This window comes from Syngnathus leptorhynchus, chromosome 22 (assembly GCF_054491065.1).
Source record: "Syngnathus leptorhynchus isolate UIUO chromosome 22, UIUO_Slep, whole genome shotgun sequence".
Taxonomy (NCBI): Eukaryota; Metazoa; Chordata; class Actinopteri; order Syngnathiformes; family Syngnathidae; genus Syngnathus; species Syngnathus leptorhynchus.
In genome coordinates, this window is record NC_141216.1 from 5,632,013 (window position 1) to 5,645,991 (window position 13,979).

Here is a 13,979-nt window from a genome sequence, read left to right on the forward strand (position 1 = left end):
CTGAAGTTCTGGGTTCGAATCTCATCCTATACCTTTAGGTGTATGAGTGGTTGTCAATGTGTCCTGATTTGCTGGTCCGAAGCATACCCCCGAAAAGGAATCACACAATTTTGTGACAGAGCCTTTATTATCATCTGAATACACATAAAAGCATTGTAAATAGAAAAATAGTCCAAAAATACCTTTGTACAAAAACGATGCATGTGCTGACGAAATGTTTTGAACTACATTTCTGATATAATACTGATACTTGTCCAAAATATTTCAGTAATTTGACAGCAGAAATAGCTGACATGGATTACAAGACACACAAATCAAAGAGGAAACTAGAAAGTAACTTCAATAAACCATACCAAAAAAAAAATACCTTTCATAGAACAGGTAGGTCCAGCATTATGTTGAAATGAGACTCAAAATGAAAGAAGTATTATATTTACAGTATTTACCTCTCAACTTGGAGGGGGCAGAAAAAAAACAAGTATGGGCAAATTGAAGTCATAATAGTCAATAGAATCGATTTGCATAGATTTATGTACATTTAAACAATTTAATAATCACTCAAATTCTGCCCCGTGAGACAATAAGTTAATATGTACAAACTAATAAGGACTGGACAATTTCAACGTTGGCCGCATAAAGTCTTTCAATACAACTTAGAAAAAAAGAGGCACCACTGCATCTGTGAAGGCAACGACTTGTATATCTGGAGGCTTTCCAGGTAGAAGTGGAAAAGAGAATGTTTGAGTGATGCGTGTTATTTCATCTTCTTGTCCTCTGAGGCCTGCTTAATCTGCCGCGAGTGCACCATGGCCCCCGCGAGCAGCTTCTCCTCCAGGGCTACGTGCAGGTCGGGCCCCCCCAGCTCCAGCAGGGGCTCCAGCCCATGCACGGCCCTGGGCACCTCGGGAGCCCCAGCGTCTTGGATGGGTCCCAGGGCCCGGCGCCTCCGCTTTAGATCCAGCTCTCCCTCGTCGTCCGCCTTCTCGTGGGAGCCCCGAGGGCGAGCTTGGGCTTCGACCGGCTCGGCTTTACCGTCCTCTCCCGGGTCGGCAACTTCCTGTTTGAGGTCCCGTCCTCCTTTCTTCAAAGCTTCGCTGTCTTCATTGGGAGCCCCCTGTGCGGCGTTGCCGGCGTTTTGAGCTTCTTTGGCTCGCTCCAGCGCCTCTTGTTCTTTTTTCTCAAGCAAAGCTTTGCCCGCTTTTTCAATCTCCTGCTGGCGTCTCTCTTCGGCGGCCTTCTCCTGCGCTAATTTCTCTTTCTCCAGCTTCTCTCTCATCTCCCTCTCCTGTCGTTCCTTTTCCACCCGAGCCTGCACTTCTCTCTCGATCTTCTCCCTCTCAAGTCGCTCCTGCTCTCTGGCCAGCTTTGCCTCCCTCTCCAGCTGTTCTTTCTCTAATCTTTCTTGTTCCACTCTCTTGTCCTCCAGCGCCGCTTTTTCCTTCTTCTCCCGCTCGAGCTGTTCCAGTCTGGCTTGGGCCTCGCTCTCCATCTTCTGTTTTTCATCATCCAGCTTGTTGTCTTCATCCCTGACAATTTGTTCCTTTGGCTGTCGGACCTCGGGTACTTTCCTCAGGAGAGGCACTCCTCTCGCCCCCAGCTCATTTTGCTGATGGGACTCGACCGGGTTGTTCTCTTTGTAAGGCGCCGGAGGAGCTACCTTGGCTAGCTCAGGTGCTTTGTCTTCAACCTGAGAAAGATTCGGCAGCGCGGCGGCGGCAACTTGCGGCGCCCCGGCGTCTGCCGGCTCCTTGGGCTGCTGCGCATCTGAGGTCAGGCCTGAATCTCTGGGCTTCCCAGCTCCTCCTTCTGCTTCCTCCGCGTGCTCCTGGAGTTCTGAAGGAGCAGCACATTTCACGGATTAGATTTCGAAATCTAAATCCACAAGACAATACACAAAACATACCGCCTGGCTGCTTCTGATGGATTTCTTTGTGCTGCTCTTCTATGACTGCCAGAAGCTTTTCCTGCTGATCAAGAAGTCTCTTCTGTTGCTCTTGCTGCTCCTTGATGACCTGGAGCAGTACGGCATGGTCCAGCTGGCCTTCTACAGGGACAGAGACAGCGACTTAAAAGGAGGCCGTGGAAGGAAAGAACGACCGAGGGTGATGAATGCATTATTTGATCAAAATCTACGCTAACATATCGAAAGACTACAAGGACTACGTTAGGTGAGTTTAGCTGATTACGTGTCTCGCTATATTATTACAATTAATATGGACAATAAATAGTATTTTTGAGAAATTTTAGTAATAGACCAAGAGAGCGGGAGGGATGTCATACCTGCAACCAGCTTTTTTATCACTGTGATCCGGCAGAGAAAGGAGCAAAGAGGTAAAGATTGAAGAGGAGAGAGAAAGGAGGGGAGAGGGGGGGAGCAGAAGTCAATAACAAAATGAGAAAGTGCCAAAATGAAAATAAAAAATAAATGCCAAGCGTGTATCCTGCATTGTCAGAGAAAGGTTCAGCTTCAGCCCCCCCCCCCCCCCAATTTATCTTTAAAAAGTGCAATAAGCAAGAAAGGATCGAAGCGATGACAAAAGAAGCAAAGAGTGATCAAAAGTGGCAACTAAAAAATATTGTATCATTAACTGTAAACTGTCTTTACGGTTTCATTCGTAGTGAATAAATTCAACGTGCTCACCGTCCATTTTCTCATCTCCGGCGGAATCTTTGCTGTCAGCAGCTTGAGCGTCTTCAACAGCAGATGGCGCTACAATCACATCAAGGTATCAAGCTTGGAGCGCTTTTCCAACTTTGAGCCACAGATTTTGACGTTGGCCTAATCTACTCACGTTTGCCTGCAGCCTCGACGGCTTTGTCCACTTTGTCTTCATCGGCGTGTGTGGGGAGCACGTCTTTGGCGACGTCGAGCTTCTCCGCTTCTTTTGGGGGTACGACTTCCTGATTCTTCTCTGCTGACTTCTCAAGCACCTCATTGGACAGGTCCTTCTTCACAACCACGACTGCAGGCTTGAGGACGTTTTCCTCGCTCTCTTCAATTTTCACGACATCTTGACCTCCGCCTGGCTCTTGATCTCGTCTGTGCTCTTCCTCCATTGTTTTCTTGGCCTCCTCCAACTCGTCATTGTTCTTCCTGCTGTCTACGTGGACTTCGTCACGCGGGATGGGCGGTTCGTGGCGGTGGGCTTCTCCCTCTGGCATGGCTACACCTGCACGGACAGATAAGTGGGATTCCACGTCGTTTTCTGACCCGGGTTCAGTTTTCTTACCTGCATCGGGGCGGTCCAACTGGACCTCCTCCTCCTTCTTGTTGTCAGGAGGTTCCACGGGTCCTTTAATCTGGAGGGGTTCCACCGGCTGCCTTTTGTTAGGTTGCAGCTCATCCACTGCCGGGAGCTCAGACTTGTCGATGTCGATTGCTTTCACATTAGCAAGATTCTCTACGTGCGGACAAATAAAATGCAACTTTTCCAATTTGGCACACATAGCCGATAATACAATTCTACGCCCATGACGTCACATTTAAATCTGAGCAGCTCTCACCACTAGGTGGCAGTTCAATACATAGACAAAAAAAAAAGAAGCAAATTGCAGCAATGGCATTGAGATAAAATGGAGGTGACAAAGAGGAAACGAGCGAGAGAGACATTTAAGTTGATATTGAAAAACGGAAACGATCAGGAACCTCAGCACATCAACTTTCTTTCTTACCTCCAGTTTGCTTTCTCTGGCAAACTAATATTTCCTTCTTTCCTTGATATAGACGCAGCTTAAAGGCCTTTTTCAGGCGCCCGGGGAGATATTGGAAGGTAGGTAAAGACGGAATTTGTTGTGGGGGTGGGGGGAGGGAAGGAAAGGTGTCGAGAGGAAATGAGGGAGTGGGGGTGCCGAGAAAATTGCCTCGGTCTGAAGGGCATCACTCTTGCTCCATCAATGTCACATGCTCAGAGATGCTCAGAGATACTATCAAAGTCTTATCTTCTTGCCCGGCTTGTCTCCCTATCAGTCATTCGGTTGGGCATGAGATGAGAAATAATGTGGCTGTATTTTTTTTTTTTCTTCTTCTTTCTACTGGATTGCAATTTCCTTACATTGCTTGGACTCGGATGGAAATTAGTGAAGGTGTTAAAGCCACCGACGTCGTGGCTTACCGTGCAGCTCAATGATGTCGGCTATTTGTATGTTGCTCTTGTCGGCTGCTGGAGGAGGAGGCGGAGCTTGGGCTTTGGGGCCTTGGGCTGAGATGGACAATGTGGTGAAGGTGCTGATGAGAAGGATGCCCAGACCCACGCAAAGCACGAGCTATTGGAGAAGATGAGAAACTCTTAGTTGACTTTCCCCAAAAAATGTTGCTACAAGACATCTGGCACCTGAGCGATGATGCTGCTCTTCTGGATCTTCCTGTAGATAAGAGCGGGGCATATGAAACAGATGAGGCTACCCATCGTGGCTCCAGTCAGACCCAAAATGGTTTCCACTAAAGAGAAACAGAAGCAGACAAGTTGACATTGTAGTCGTACAATGCCTTCCAATCAGCCATGTTGTCACAATGGCAAAAAAAGGGGAGTCGCCTCTTGTTCCCTTATCTGTAATGCCATTCAACTGCCATTCACAATCAGCCGCCGCCCAGCCCCTCACTCTGGGCTCGCGTCCCTGGCATCCAACTCCTGGCGGCAGACCGTCCTCGGCCCACCCCCTGGATCCGTCCACTGAGTTGGCTGGATGTCAGACACCCGAAAGGCATCGCTTATCCAGAGGACGGACATCATATTGTCTCCCTCAGATTTAGTGTCTGTTCTCCCCTGGGGTCCTTACCTCCCTTCTTCTCAGTCTATTAGTCTGATTAGAAACACAAAGAGCCCAGCACAGTGTTTTTTTTTGTTTTGTTTTTTTGCAGCAGCAGCAGCCAACCTATCAAAGCTTTAACACGCAGTGGGCCATAAAAAGGATGAATGCAAGAAAACACATTCTAACAGTTACAACTCTTGCGCCATTTTGGAACCGTGAGCGGGACCAATTCAGACCTGATGCCGAGTCAGCGACATTGCCGTGTGTACGTGGAACTGCCACGAATAACACTCGCCCCCTCCCCCCCAACCGCCGTCTGAAAGGAGATAAAAGTTAGAGCCCTGATTTAAAGACTGTGTTGCGGTGTGACAGTCACTGCCTCATAAAGTCACATTCGCACGGGTCGTTAAAGTGTCCCGGTGACTCTGCCCACACAAAGAAACACGTGCACCTTTCCAGACCTCCAGTCAATGAAACACACACACACGGCGACTGTACCGTTGGGGATGAGGATGCCTCCCAACATGGTGCCAAACACGATGCTGAGGGTGATCATCTTGAAGCGCAGAGGGGGCATGTACCCGCCGGCTGCGAACGTGCCGTCTTTTTGCTGCAAGGGGTTGACATGAAGACAAATTTAGACGCTCGTTTGTTTTGGATGTTCCTCACTTGTGGACGGCAAATGGATGGTGCTCAAGTCAGCTGTGTTTGTGTACCAAGGGGGGGGGGGTGCTGAAATTGAGGTCACGATGGTATATTTGAGGACTTATATAGGTCACGCCATTGAGAATGACACAGGAGTTTCTAATCAAGCACACCAAACACACGCATGGATAGGCCGAGCGTGCCGCTATACTGTTTGCGGTCGCTGAAGAGAACTTCCAAAGTCACCTGCTGCTCGAAAAGCATGGTGTTGATGGCCTGGCGGCACGGTAAGATCATCATGGGGAAGCCGACGGCCACGGACATCATGAAGCCCACTCGGATGACCCCTGTCACCAGGTTGGAGGGGAAGTTCATCAAGACGTTGCCCGCGATGTTCTCCGTGAAGCTGACATAGCCGAAGAAGCCCACCTGGAGGAAAGAAATGGAGTCTTAATCGTCGGCGTGATATAAAAAGATGACGTGTCTGCACTGACGGTGATGTAGAAGACTGTGACCACTTTGAGGGACGAGGTGAAGATGGTGCTCATGCGTTTGACCGACGGCTCGTCCAGGCTGTCGTAGGTGGGCAGCACCTGACTGCGAGAGACAAACATACTGACATGGAAACGGCGGTCGCAGAGGAAATGATCTCATGTTCTGTCCTTCTCTGTTTCACTTTCACACGCTTGGAAGTTTATGAGCAAGAACTGCCCTGGACTCCCACTCGGTGCTTCATCCACAAACCATTAAATCTCAATGCCAAGGTTAAACAAAATGGCATACGTTTTTTATGCACCCGAGCCTTTAAAAAAACAACTAAACAACAAAAAAAAAAAAAAGGCCAGCTCCTATTCGGTCATAATGGCAATGTTAAGTAATGATGTAACGGCGAGTAAACACGGTTCATGAATGTAATAAAACTCCAATGTGCTGAAAGCTATTTAATCAGGCCGTGACTGCATCAGCGTTGGAGCGTAGGAGGGCCGCAGTCCAGCGTGTTGATTCGTGCTTTGGCTTCAGATGCCTGCCTGCCATCTAACGGCGCTCCCGCATCGCTCGGGCCCTGACAACGGGCCAAACGCAACACGCTGCCAAATATCACTCAGCGCCACTAGTGGGACCTGGCACCCAGACACACACAGCATTTAAGTGTGTACGCAACTCGTTTTTTTTTATTGCATGTAGCTGCAGTCAAATGTGTTTTTTGTTTGTTTTTCAATTATAGTTACTAAAGTGAGAAAATATTGTGAATTTGAGATTTGAATTTCAGAGAAGAGTGCATTATGCCCAATTTAAATGATTAAAACAATTCAAGTATGTAAAATGAGGTTTCAATTGCTGTCATTTCCAATTTCCAAATAATTATAATTACGCCAATGTAGCATTTTCCCTTCAAATGCAATCAATTTTTTTTTCTCTTTTCTGAATTCACTTTGAGTTTTGACTCGCTTGCTGTCACTTACCTCTCGTTCTCACACAAACACACACACACACACACACACACACACACACACACACACACACACACACACACACACACACACACACACACACACACACACACACACACACACACACACACACACACACACACACACACACACACACACACACACACACACACACACACACACACACACGCACTTTAAATCTGCTGCCTTCAAATTACATGACGTGAAATAACCCATAAGAAAGATTAACATAGAAGACACCAAAGAAAAAGAGCATGCAGATGATAAAAGGCGGGATAAGAATATAAGTTGAGTGAGATGATGATGTGGAACTCCCACTTTGTCATATAATAGCCATAATGGGCAAAATAATGCCGACCTGGCTTCATTTACCACGTGAGAGGCAGAGTAAAAGTTATTATAAATTATAATTCCCTTGCACTGCATATTGTCAGATTCACCCCCCTGTTGTGCTTTCCAGAAATCACACAAGGATAAAATGTGACCACCCATCCACCGTGGGTTCTTTGGGGGACCACTATATGTCAGTCACTGAGCTTGTGAGACATTTACAGTCCAGTCCTGTGCAAGAGGTGTACTTACGACTGACAGGCGGAGGCCATCCCACAGATGGGGAGACAGCGAAACACCCCCTCCCAGCGCACCACATTGACCTGCCCTAGCCATTGGCCACTGAGCAGCCCGTGTTTGAATGAAGACAGCACCATCTAAGGGGAAGGAGGGGAGGGGGAGGGAGTTACAGTGCAAACCAACTCAAGACAGGTGACGAAAGAGGGAATTGGGGGGGGGGGGGGGGGCTCCCATGCAATAAATAACTCATGAATGAGGAGAGAGAACCAGAAGAAATGAGGAGATGGACAGCCCATGCTCCGCAGAAACCTGCCAAAGTCAAAATGATGAGCATGGCAATAAAATAAACAAAATGAGAGTAAACAAGGAATACAAATGAAAGAATTTGAGTGAAAGGTTCATCCGTGGAAGCACTTTTGCAACCGTACCCGGCCTGCTCAACGAGATAAGATGGGGTCCAAAATATTGACGATTAACATCGCAACTGCCATCCAAACAAACACACACACACGCACGTGAGGAAAATCACGCCCTCCTGATGGTGTGAGACGGGGGGGGGGGGGTCCCCGTGATTTACTTACGGATGACAGCAGAAGGTGGTGGCGATAATGGGCAGGCACTGAATGACGCCCTTCATGCGCCACAGGTGAACCCGCTCCAACCAGGAGCCCGAGACTATTCCGTAGCGGAGGGACGACAACACTATCTACAACATGAGCAGCGGGGAGAGCGGCGGGAGAAAGTGGAGAAGGGCGTCAGAATGGAGAGGGAGGGGGGCAGGAAGTCAAAATGAGGGACAGGAAAGAGTGGGAGAGATGAGAAGGAAATTTGTGATTGTTAGAGGGATCAGAAAACGTATTCCAGGTTGTCGCCACTTTGCAGTCACGACCTAAAAAGTTACTTGCAAGCTGCGGTGAGAAGTCTGTGGAAGCAGGAATATATTGTGAGTGCACAAACGCACAGATGAGATACGACAGGCAAAAAAGAGCCCCCCCCCCCACACACCCCTTATTCGGCATTGTACGTTCAAACTGGGCGGCACGGCTCACCGTGAACATGAAGAAGGTGTAGAACATAAGCGCCATAGCCGAGAAGGACTGAATGGAGGACATCATGTTCCTCTGCAGACTCAATGGGAGCACGATGAAGAGCGACACGGCAATCAACAGCAGCACGCGAAAACCGCCCGTCACCTAGGGGAAAAAAAAAAAGTAAGAACCAAAAAATAATTGTTCTTGTGCTATGTTAAATTCTGTTGTTGATATTCATGCAAACCTGCAAGCTCAAAAGCTGAGCAAAAAAATTGGAACCCAGATCGGCAATGACCACATAAAAGGCGATGCACGTCCCCAACATCAAGCCGATCATACTGCAAAGGAGACGAGAAGCCGCATGTCAAATATATTGTGTGTGTAAAAGCAGACATAAATGTGTCGTATTGACTCACCTGGTTTCCACCAGAGTTTTTCCTGCTTTGCCGTAAGCGTGGAAAGCTGCAAAGACAAATATGACATCAGTGTGGGAACAATCTGTGTACAAACACAAGGCCATGTCCAAAAATAGTCTTTCTCTTTTGATATTGAGAATCAGCAAAACAAAGCATGCCACACACATAAAAAAAAAAGGTATTATTTGGTGGTGTCTCCCCCCCCCCCAAAAAAATAAAAATAATGTAATTCCTGCACATTTTCCTAGATGACATCTCACCCAATCCCGCATAAGTCCTTCGCTTGGTATTGCTGGCGGTGTGAACTAGGAACATGCATGACTTGTGGGTCATCCAGGAGCAAAGGAATAACAGGAGCGTTCCCAGCACAATCCCACACTGAAACAAAAACAGGAAGACAACAAAGGACACAAGCATGAACAATTGCGCATACGTAACCAATTTGATTTTATTATTAAAATGACGCTCCACCAATCCTTATTTCGTTTGCTCTCTTCTAGTTTTGACTGCAGCATTACATTGTTAGAACATTTATTCCTGTGCAGTGTTGCGATAAAAGGTCATTCTCCATTAAGGATTGCTCAGAAAGTAAACTTTCCAAACCAACATCAATGATAAGTGTTCCTGTAAAGTAGTTTTAAAGAATCTCCATCCTTGTTTTCCTGCTTAATGAAGGCCTCCGGTTTAATTTGACTCATGAGGAACTACTGTTAAAAAAAAAAAAAAAAAAAATCCTGCACCTTGGGCTATGTCATTGACTATTAATGTTTTACGATTGAGACGCTACTGAGCTTCATTAACTTGTTGATGAGCAAAACAAGCTAATCACTGCAGTAAATATCCAATGGGATATTTGTGTAGTAAAATCCAGAGGCAAGTTTCATTTTCTCCCACAAAACAAATGTTTATTTACATGATTACTGTGTGGTCACTGTTGTTTATTAAAAACTAAGATCAAAATCCCACAGAAAGGAATACCTTTGGTGAGATATTGATACATATTTTGAGTATTTGCAATGGAACTTACTGGACGGGTATAGCCAACATTTTAATTTTATTTTAAACTGTATGTTGGTCTCTTATGATAAACATAAAAGGGGAGTTTGCAGTTGTTGCAACAGCTTTGTGGCAAATAAAAAAAACAAAACACTTGATTACTAAAGTTCATGTATACTTAATGGCTGGGAAGGCATTCCAAAAATCCAACTATTCAAAAACACAAGTTATTATTAATATCGTTATTATTTGTTTGGTGACAAGTAATGAGCAAAAAAATGAAAACAAACATTTAAAAAGTTCATTTTAATTTTTAAAAGCGGGCCTTGAAACGTGTGCGCGCCCGCATTCACCTTGACATGTTACGAGCACGCGCACGCCATCATTAACACACCTGTTTGAAGCAGAAGGGCATCGTGAGCACACTCACGCCGACGATGCTATTCACCACGTTCATGATGAGACCCCAATTCGACGCCGTCATTTTGGGAAACTCGACTTCTTCTTTCCTTCGGTAGGCGAATGCCAAACAACACGAGAAAAAAAAAAACAATATATGGAAACAGGGATAAACGTCAAAACGTCACAGTTGTCACGGGGTTCGTCTGACTTCCGGGGTTCATCAGTTTCTGTCAGTGACGTGGCGCTGTGGGGACAGTAAACATACGTCAACCAGTTAAATACTTTTAACCTTTGAATATAAAACATACGTGAATGTATGCGTCACAAAGGAGGTTTTTATCAACAAACAACAAATATAGGAACTTTACCGTTCAGTTTCATCGTACACCGAGCGCGTCGTCGACCTGTTTATGTAATCATGGATTATAAATATGGCGACTTTGTCAGCAAAGTAGCGTGCAAGATGTAGTCTGAAAAACAACACTGTTGGAAATAGTAAATCAAACGCGCTCAGAGTGGTTTGCCCCCAAGCAGCTCACACTCGTAACTAGGAAGTAACGGCTGTAGTCGAGGAAGTGAATAAAGACAACACAAGCTGTACCTTCCATGTCGGTGAAACACTCGGACGCCTCCTAGCGCGTCGATAGTGCTTGTACTTTTGTTAGACGTTGTGGAACATCAGAGGGAGAAAGTACAAATAAAGGCAAATTTCAAATTTGGAATACGTAGGTAAAAGTAAAAAGTACAGAAATTAAAACGTACTTGCATGCAAAAGTCTATGTGTGTGTGTGTGTTTTTTTTTTTTCAACTGTCAATCATTTATATCCAGGACCCATTTTGAGAAATGTTGACATCATGACATCATCTACAAAGCTTGAAAAGAAAGTAACAAGATAGTTAGGATCTGGATTATGTTGCGTTGCACTTGTGACCTGTCACAACAATAAAGTTGAATCTAATCTAGTCATTTGTTTCCAACATTTTCAGACTTTCATCCTTTCATCTGATGAATTGAGATGCCGATGCCATGTTTCAGATGTCTCTGTTGAGAGCCGTTGACAGCAGGTAGCATCACTGACCCCCTTCCAGATGGTTCCATTTAACTGCTTGTGGTCCACATCATTAACTGTTTCAAGTATTTATTATGTTTTTCTTCCTTGTTACTTTAATAATACCATTTTATGACCTGCTCCAGCACCTGAATATAGAGTTGTGAGTGAAAACAGTTACAAAATCAACATTGAAAAAAATAAAATAAATGCAATCATTTTAAATATTGCTATTTTTTACAGGTTGGCCTCAATTTATAATGGCACCGACGTTTGATGTTTTGTGGTTTTGCCATGAACGTATGCAAGCCAACATGAAGTGCATTTGATGTTTTGTGGTTATGCCATGGACAAGAGTATGCAAGCCAACATGGAGATAAGGTAAGCAATGTTTTATTTTTTTGTAATACAATTAGAGGACATTAGGGACTCAATGGCGTTGAAAATGGGTCATATAGGAACAAACATAAAACAGTTGGGGCCCTTGCACTCAAAAAGTGCGGCCGACTTCCTCTTACACTGATTGGCTTTGTAATCATAACGACACTAATATATCTATGTATATAAGTGGATCCTGTTTTTCCAGCCTTCAAATTCCGGTCAGGAAAGGGAAACAAGAGGCTAAAGGTGTGAAGGTAAACACACCAAAGAGAACAAACCTAAAACATACTCAGGGGCGGAAAAAAACATTAAAGTCCAGCACTTTCAATGTAACTTGTGATGGTTTATTCCTGCTGACTGCCTGGTGCCCTCTCAGATAGAACACTATTGTGTTGTTTGACCAGGAAATGGAAGAAAGACTCAAGTGGTGGTGGGAAGGGGGACGGGGGGGAGCGTTTTACCCAAAAAGGGTTACGCTGTATCTCCAAAGATCAAGGTTATTCTGAGGCTGGGATGTGATGGTTAGTGGTGGGGGGGCTGAAATAAAGTGTATGTTGTATAATTGATGCAAAATAAAATGATTGTTGAAAATTTTGAAAAATGAATTGCAAATAAGAAGTACAGGTAAGTGGAAAACCAGGTAAGTTTTTTTGAATTTTGATTCTAAAAAAAAGAAACTTGAAAAGTGATGTTAGCATTTTGTTTTACAGTATGCTTGTTTCCATTGCTTCTATGTACACGTTACAAATGTTTACAATATTTACCATTGCAAAGCAACTTTTTAATTGTTCATTTTATGACACAAAATAACACACACACATTGCACAATCGGTGTTTTGGTAGCGCAGGAAATTATTGATAGCATTTTCATTCCTTTCAATTGGGGCAAGATTATTTGAGAGGCGATTATTTTGCGTGAGTGGTCAAGGGACAAAATAAGTCGTCGAAAAATACAGTCACTGACAACCTTCTACGATTCTCATTTACACGACAAATATAGCGTCTTATCAATGTGTGTGTGTGTGTGTGTGTGTGTGCATATGTGTGTGATCAGAGAGGTTAAGACAGGAAAGCCCTGCTCCTCGTGCACCGATGACCCCTCCAAATCAATGTGACGGACCACTTGATTGGCTGGAGGGTCCCGTCTTTCCCCACCTAATCCCTCAAGGTGGACCCTCGGCCAGGCCTGCTGCATTTAAGCGTGCGTGTGCGTGCGCTGGCTCACGCGCGTGTGTGTGTCTTTCTGCACCTAATCCTTCAAGATAGAGCAAAAGCCACGGGTTGAGGTATACTGGCGCAGTTATAGGGGTCAGGCCTGTGTGTGTGTATGTGTGAACGCTTGAGTTCTTCTCCCCGGTAGTCCAATTAAGAGTGCGACGTAGCGATGTATATTCCAAAGGGTCAGTCATGTGTTTGGAAGTAGTCGTGGGTTATCGGGGCGGGACGAGGGGCACATTTTAGGGCAGATTTGGACAGATAACCCACTTTGGGCGAAATTAGACGCAGGCATCTGGATTTGACCCGGGGTCCTCGCTGTGACCCCCAGAGTGACCGAGGGGGTCACGGGGCACAAAGCAGAGCGGTGACCCCGCGCAGGTCAAGCATGCGGGCGGCTGAAAGGACGCCTTTGTGGGGGCCTGCCGTGCTCGCTATTTCCCATGAGCGCCGGGGGACCGCGTCTGCCCAGGAAACCGGAGGCGGAGAGACCAGGCGCGTGCGCGTGCGCGCGTACACCGTAATTGATTTTTGTTTGGATTTCAAGTTGCTTGATGTGTGATTATCCCTGACAAGATGCCCCGATTCTTTATTTGCGACCGTCCCACGTGGGTGCGTTTGATTTTCCTGCACTCTCAGAGAGATTGAGTTTGTCTCATGGAAACTTTGTCACGACAGTTTATTCCCATTCAAATCATCACTCCTGATTCCCGAGCATCTCGAAATCACGGAGAGGAGTTTCATCCTGGCGTGCGCTGATGTTGGAGAGTGAAAGCTTCGAGGTCGGCCCGTGGTCGCCGGCGCTTGTGTACATCTGTTAGCAGCTCCTTAATGAGCGTGCGCCGCTGCCTCCGCCTCCGCAGCTTGCGTGTGGCCCTCGGAGAGGCAGAGAGGAGCCCTCTGCTCCGGTAATCACATTTAATTACACACCAGCATTAGACGGCCCATGAATAGCGTTTTTAGGCAGGCCTCTCACACTGGAATTGGCCGCGTCCCACTCCACATTGCCTACCTTTGTCCCGGCCGTCCCCTCTGTCTTCTATTAAGACTTTG

At 45.9% G+C, this 13,979-nt stretch overlaps 2 protein-coding genes across 8 annotated transcripts in view; one reads left to right on the top strand and one right to left on the bottom strand.

Annotated features, from left to right (window-relative positions):
• Positions 1–3: 3 nt before the first annotated feature.
• slc38a10 (solute carrier family 38 member 10) lies at positions 4–10,890 on the bottom strand. 4 transcript variants are annotated; one of them, XM_085903869.1, is made up of 19 exons: positions 10,650–10,890; positions 10,274–10,525; positions 9,144–9,261; positions 8,884–8,929; positions 8,712–8,805; positions 8,486–8,629; positions 8,018–8,142; positions 7,449–7,573; positions 5,889–5,991; positions 5,641–5,823; positions 5,248–5,359; positions 4,332–4,438; positions 4,113–4,263; positions 3,231–3,401; positions 2,793–3,170; positions 2,642–2,710; positions 2,281–2,301; positions 1,904–2,044; positions 4–1,833 (listed from the first exon to the last, which is right to left on the bottom strand). In XM_085903869.1, exons 3-19 carry the CDS (start codon positions 9,200–9,202, stop codon positions 755–757), a joined length of 3,108 nt encoding a protein of 1,035 aa, XP_085759995.1. In that variant the 5' UTR covers positions 9,203–9,261; positions 10,274–10,525; positions 10,650–10,890; the 3' UTR covers positions 4–754. The 4 variants fall into 4 exon arrangements, with proteins under 4 accessions (XP_085759995.1, XP_085759993.1, XP_085759992.1 ...); XM_085903867.1 differs by lacking the exon at positions 8,018–8,142 and having other exon boundaries at positions 6–1,833; positions 10,650–10,889; XM_085903866.1 differs by lacking the exon at positions 7,449–7,573 and having other exon boundaries at positions 7–1,833; positions 10,650–10,886.
• bahcc1b (BAH domain and coiled-coil containing 1b) overlaps positions 10,244–13,979 on the top strand; it is a 71,204-nt gene continuing 67,468 nt past the window's right edge. Inside the window, exons 1-4 of one of the 4 annotated variants that reach the window (XM_085903855.1) lie at positions 10,244–10,393; positions 11,269–11,346; positions 11,477–11,493; positions 11,574–11,711. The gene's annotated coding sequence lies outside the window, so the exon portion shown is untranslated. Of the gene's footprint in view, positions 11,011–11,268; positions 11,347–11,397; positions 11,417–11,476; positions 11,494–11,573; positions 11,712–13,979 lie in introns of those variants that run through there. The other 3 variants (XM_085903856.1, XM_085903857.1, XM_085903858.1) reach the window with 3 other exon arrangements.

What these genes read in the sequence shown, in the direction of transcription:
- slc38a10 (XM_085903867.1), bottom strand. Translation starts at nt 10,363, where the DNA reads ATGACGGCGTCGAATTGGGGTCTCATCATGAACGTGGTGAATAGCATC. An exon ending in CCATGCTTTTCGAGCAGCAG is followed by an intron (nt 5,360 to 5,640) that starts GTGACTTTGGAA and finishes AACCCCTTGCAG; the next exon opens with CAAAAAGACGGCACGTTCGC. An exon ending in CGGAGATGAGAAAATGGACG is followed by an intron (nt 2,302 to 2,641) that starts GTGAGCACGTTG and finishes GCCGGATCACAG; the next exon opens with TGATAAAAAAGCTGGTTGCA.